The sequence below is a fragment of the Gymnoscopelus microlampas genome, assembly GCF_963454915.1.
Source record: "Gymnoscopelus microlampas genome assembly, chromosome: 10".
In the NCBI taxonomy this organism is placed as follows: Eukaryota; Metazoa; Chordata; class Actinopteri; order Myctophiformes; family Myctophidae; genus Gymnoscopelus; species Gymnoscopelus microlampas.
The window spans coordinates 53,516,611-53,522,535 of NC_139947.1; the positions used below are offsets into that span (position 1 = coordinate 53,516,611).

The 5,925-nt window shown below is 44.1% G+C and overlaps 1 protein-coding gene across 1 annotated transcript in view; it reads left to right on the forward strand.

Annotated features, from left to right (window-relative positions):
* Positions 1-2,486: 2,486 nt before the first annotated feature.
* xkr7a (XK related 7a) overlaps positions 2,487-5,925 on the forward strand; it is a gene marked incomplete at both ends in the record, with an annotated part of 10,498 nt that continues 7,059 nt past the window's right edge. The window contains one exon of the mRNA XM_084070177.1: positions 2,487-3,130. Coding sequence (XP_083926303.1) covers positions 2,487-3,130 — 644 coding nt within the window. The remainder of the gene's footprint in view (positions 3,131-5,925) is intronic.

The following is a 5,925-nucleotide window of genomic DNA, read 5'->3' on the forward strand; positions in this document are numbered from 1 at the left end:
AAAGCAAGTCATCTTGTTAACGGGTTGTGAGTTGATTGTAAACTCTAAATGTTAATAAGCTCTTAATATAATTAGTCTTAATGTCTTAAGTAAGGAAGGCTGTGTAGATAAAGACAGTGCTGTTCTCTCCTCAGAGCTAATGATGGCCAACTGAACAGACCTTTTCATCAAGCCAGTGATGGGTAAGGAGACCATCTCTGGTTAGGACCCTCAGGGCTGAATGATATGACTGCATGGAGTGGCTTTAATGAGGACACACACACACACACACACACACACACACACACACACACACACACACACACACACACACACACACACACACACACACACACACACACATAACCTGTGTCGCTTTATGACCATATGTGTATGTTTGAAATATAACATTTCCAGTGGTGTAAAGTAACTAAGTACATTTACTCAAGTACTGTACTTAGGCACAATTTTGAGGTATTTTTTACTTTACTGGAGTATTTCCAATTTTCAGTACTTTTACTTCTACTACATCTCAGATACAAATTTTGTACTTTTACTCCACTATAATTTTTTGAAAACTTTAGTTACTAGTTACTTTGTACATTTTGATTATTATTACAAAACAAAGATTACCCACTTCAGCCCTATATATATTTCAGCTATTTGAAAATAGCAGATCTACAAGCTCACAATGGGTCGCAATGCGACGCATTGTGAGCTTGTAGATCTGCTTTCAAAGGATTTACATTTTATGCATTTGAGAACGTGTGAAATGGGACATTCTGCATAATGAGTATAGGCTACTTTCTACTTTTGGTTTAAAGGTAGGGTAAGTGATATTTTTGGGTTAAAACAAAAAGTATTGTGTTGAAAGCACTATATTGTGATAGTAATCATTGCTATAGAGTGTTTGTTCAGTAACAGGAGTCTCCCCGTCTCTCCAGCTCTTCATTTTCTGGTAGGTGTCAAAATCTCAGCCAATCAGGAGAAAGTACCCATTTTAAGCTTCATTTTATAGTGTTCCAGTTCTAATTTTGCATGCTCATTTCTTAGTGTCATCACTTCCAATTCCACTTGTTTAATCTGTATCCTGATTGAGTTCTCTATCCTGATTGGATAAAATTGGAAATGAAACTGAAACTGAAACGAAAATGCATTTTCTGTTTTATAAAGAGCTGGAGAGACATGGAAACTCCTTATATGGACAGGACACTCTATAGTAACGAGCACTATCAGAACATAGACCCATTTTACTTACCCTACCTTTTATACATTGCAGTATTGATACTTTTACTTAAGTAAAGAATGTGGGTACTTTTTCCACCACTGAACATTGCTATAAGAGATGGGCGGAGTTGAGGTGCTTCTGTCTGTCTGTCTGTCTGTCTGTCTGTCTGTCTGTCTGTCTGTCTGTCTGTCAGCTCAAAATATCACTGGGGATGAGAACATATTTTCCTCAAAGTCGTTCCAGTTTAGATTTGACAGTGATTTGGGGGGGGTGACATTTTGATGAACTGATAAACTGTTGGTGTATCCATTCTGTGGAAATTATATGACAGTGTTTCAACCTTGTTGAGGGAATGAGCTAGATCAGTGGTTCTCAAACTTTTTCATGTCAAGGACCCCCAAAATAATATGTATTTGGCCGCGGACCCTCATCTCAAAATATTTAGTTCCAGGGACCCCCCAGAAGCAAAGATTTTAGTTAAAAATGTTCGCTTTGAAAGATATACATTCAAAGATTTGCACACAATATGTATGAAGGGGTTAAAATGATTGTGAAGCATTATTAACACATTTTGCTGGGGACCCCCTGCAAAATGGACCATTTGGTTCCATTTGTACACTCTCAGAGTTACAGACCTGTAAGGGTCCATTTGGTTCCATTTGTACACTCTCAGAGTTACAGACCTGTAAGGGTCCATTTGGTTCCATTTGATACACTCAATCCAAAATAGGATTTTACAGTGTTTATTGGGGTCCCAGAGATTAAAAGAAAAAAGGCATTAAATGGGGGTCTAATGCATATCAACCTGGTCCTGGGGGTCCTTGAAATGACAAAGGTTGAGAGACCACTGAAATATTGTAAATATCATAATATCATTATTGATTCATGACAGCACTTGTTCCAGTCGGCAGTCGGTATTTAACCGTGTGGTATAGTCACCTACTCTCTCTCTCTCTCTCTCTCTCTCTCTCTCTCTCTCTCTCTCTCTCTCTCTCTCTCTCTCTCTCTCTCTCTCTCTCTCTCTCTCTCTCTCTCTCTCTCACACACACACACACACACACACACACACACACACACACACACACACACACACACACACACACACACACACACACACACACACACACACAGACCCCCCTCCCCCCTTTTCCATCATTCTCACATCTCTCTCTCTCTCTCTCTCTCTCTCTCTCTCTCTCTCTCTCTCTCTCTCTCTCTCTCTCTCTCTCTCTCTCTCTCTCTCTCTCTCTCTCTCTCTCATTCATTCCCTACAACAAACATGGCCGCTAAATCAGACGGAGCTCCACCGGTCTGCCTCTCATCTTCTCTGCCGAGGAACCATCATGAAATCCCCGCCGACCGCAGCCCTCCCCCCCCGCCGGCCGCCGCCGCGGACCAGCGGCCCCTTCCGGAGAAGAGCTACTCCGTGGCGGACTGCGGCTGGACGCTGGCCGCCCTGCTGGTGTTCTTCTCGGACGGGGCCTCGGACCTGTGGCTGGCCGCGGACTACTACCTCCGCCAGGAGTACCGCTGGTTCTGCCTGACCCTGGTGTTCGTGGTGGTCCCGTCCGTCGTGGTCCAGGCGCTGAGCTTCCGCTGGTTCTGCTACGACCACCGGGAGAGCAGCGGCACCGAGGGGGGGGGCATCACCGTGCGGGGAGGCGAGGAGGAGCCGGGGGAGGCGGAGGGCGATGAGCGCAGCTTCAGCACCAAGGACAGCGCCGCCGCTCATCAGCGGGGCGCTGGCCGCGATGCGGCCGCCGGGCCGACGCCTTCCCCGGGCGGCGGGGCGGCGGGGGCCCGCGGGGGGCCAGCGGCGGCAGCAGCAGCAGCAGGGCCCCCCCGGGGGGTCCGCTGCTGCAGGGTGTGTATGTGGATCTTTCAGTCCGTCATCCACCTACTACAGCTGGCACAGGTCTGGAGGTAAGGATGTGGCTTTATAAAGGAGGGGCTCGAACCCTTTATCATACCTCATGCTCTCTCTCTCTCTCTCTCTCTCTCTCTCTCTCTCTCTCTCTCTCTCTCTCTCTCTCTCTCTCTCTCTCTCTCTCTCTCAGGTTAGAGTACACCCTCCAGAAAAACGTGGGCAAAAATCCTTGATTATGTGCCATAAAATCCTTGATTTTGCATGAAATATACTGAGTTTTCATGTGATTTTATGCGGTGAAATTGTGGAAAGTTGCAAAAAGTTGCGAAATATGTGAAAAGTTGTGAAATATGAGGAAAAATCAGGAAAAAACAGAAATATGCAAAAAGTTGCGAAATACACAGGAAGTTTACGCGGAAATATGCCATTATTTTTTTAAAGAATGGACCCCGCATAATCTGCTCCATTTGGCTGATTATGCGATAAATGATGCGATGCCATTAAGGCATTTTTGTGGAGGTTCTAACAGAGAGTAAACGCTCATAGAGTCATTCATAGATGTGTCTCACACAGTCACACTGCATGTTGTATTGTTTGATGGAGAGGAGAGAGAGGCCCCCCCCCCCCCCCCCCCCCCCCCCCCCCCCCCCCGTCAGCAGCAGCTTCTAGGTCAATCATCTCCTGGGGAAAATCGTCTACTCATCCACACATACCCACGCACGGGCGCGCGCACGCACACGCACACGCACACACACACACACACACACACACACACACACACACACCACAAGGCTGACAAAAATAGAAACATCTCTTTGTCTGGTGGGGTTCTGACTGTTAAAGGAGAATTCCGGTCATTTTAAGTGTTATGTTTGATGTGTGTCAAATCACTTACCAACGTAGAAATGAAAATCGCGTTACTCGACAGATCCCCCTGTCAACCCCCACCGTTGGCATGATACTCCTATCGTGGATAGCCCAAATTCGCCTATTTTAACAAATGCAAAGTCTGTTTTTTTGCTTCTAGTACTCATTGTTGAGTCCCATGATAATGTAACAGGCGCTAAAACTCCCGACAAGCTAACGGCTAATAACAGAACGAGCTAATGCTGGTTGCTGGTTTCTCTCCCGACCTGGCAACCTGGGGCTGCCATGCAGAGAGATAAGCAGCCCCAGCGTTAGCTCGTTCTGTTATTAGCCGTTAGCTTGTCGGGAGTTTTAGCGCCTGTTACGTTATCATGGGACTCCACAATGAGTACTAGGAGAAAAAACAGACTTTACATTTGTTAAAATAGGCGAATTTGGGCTATCCACGATAGGAGTATCATGGCAACGGTGGGGGTTGACAGGGGGATCTGTCGAGTAACGCGATTTTCATTTCTACGTTGGTAAGTGATTTGACACACATCAAACATAACACTTAAAATGACCGGAATTCTCCTTTAAGGATATATACAGTCACTGGTAGACACGGTAACTAAGGACATTTACTTATCGCTGTTGTCGGGCAGAATCCTCTCATCTCCATATTTTTGTGGTTTATTTGTTGTAAATTAACGCCCTTTATTAAAATGTTACTCCACTACATTTCTAGGAACCGACTCTTGGGACACAAGAGTATAGATTATGAATCAACCACTGAAGGGGGGAATAGCAAATGAGTTCACAATGCACAACGCATTTGAGCTTATAGATCTGCTATTTTAGAAAATGTCTGAAAATGATTTGGGACATGTTCTAAATCAGAGGTCTTCAACAGGGGGTCCGGGACCCCTAGGGGGTCCTCAGAGTTACTACAGGGGGTCTGCCAAAATCTTTGTGTGATATATATATTTTTTTACCTTAACCACTTGAACCCTAGCATCCCTTTTCTGAGGAGAACTTTAGCTAAAAATAGCAGATCTACAAGCTCACAACGCCTCGCAGCGCGAGGCGTTGTGAGCTTGTAGATCTGCTATTTTTGGCAAAGAGCTATTGGTGTAGAGGGAAAAAAGAGCAGACCACGTAAACAAATATAGTTGAATCTGAAACACAATTGTATACAATATAGAGTAGGGGGTCCCTGCTTCATCTCTTTCTCAGCTAGGGGGTCCTTGGCCTGAAAAGGTTGAAGACCCCTGTTCTAAATTTCATTACAGCAAATGCATTGATATAAAAAGAAAGAACACTTTGTAATTTGCACTTTTGAAAACTTGACTCTATACTTTGTCCATCACTGTATGCAGTCACTTGATGGTTTGATTGATTGAATAAGTATTAGTCATACAGTAAATGTAAACAGCACAGAGGTACTGTCAGACATTAAAGCTAAAAGGATAACACAAAGAAAGTCCTGGGGACGGACGTGTTTCCATTGTGGTCCTATGTATTCAATTCATCAATATAGCATGAAAAAATTACACAATAATACAAATCAGAAAAAAACAATCCAAACACTGTATGTACAGAGGAGATTCATGTCAGCCAGGACAGACAGCCAATGGGCTTTGAGAACACCAGTTTCCATAAAGCATAATATTTCATAATGGTACACTTGAGTTTCCATAAAGCATTGTAATAATATGTCATAATTGTACACTTATGGATAGGACATACAGTTGTGTTTAATGTCAGGCTACAGCCCTGTGCACAATGTTCTCTTCCATCAACTATACACAGGAACAATCCTCAGTGTTAATTTAACTCCAGAGAGAGTACAAATGGAACCAAATGGACCTGTAAACTCAGAAGGTTCTTGCACAGGATTCCATGGGCCCCCCAGATAAATGATTTATAGGAACCAAATGGACCTTTAAGAGGATCCTTAAGAAGCAGTGTTTTATAGATATTCCATAACTTTCAGTCAGTCTGT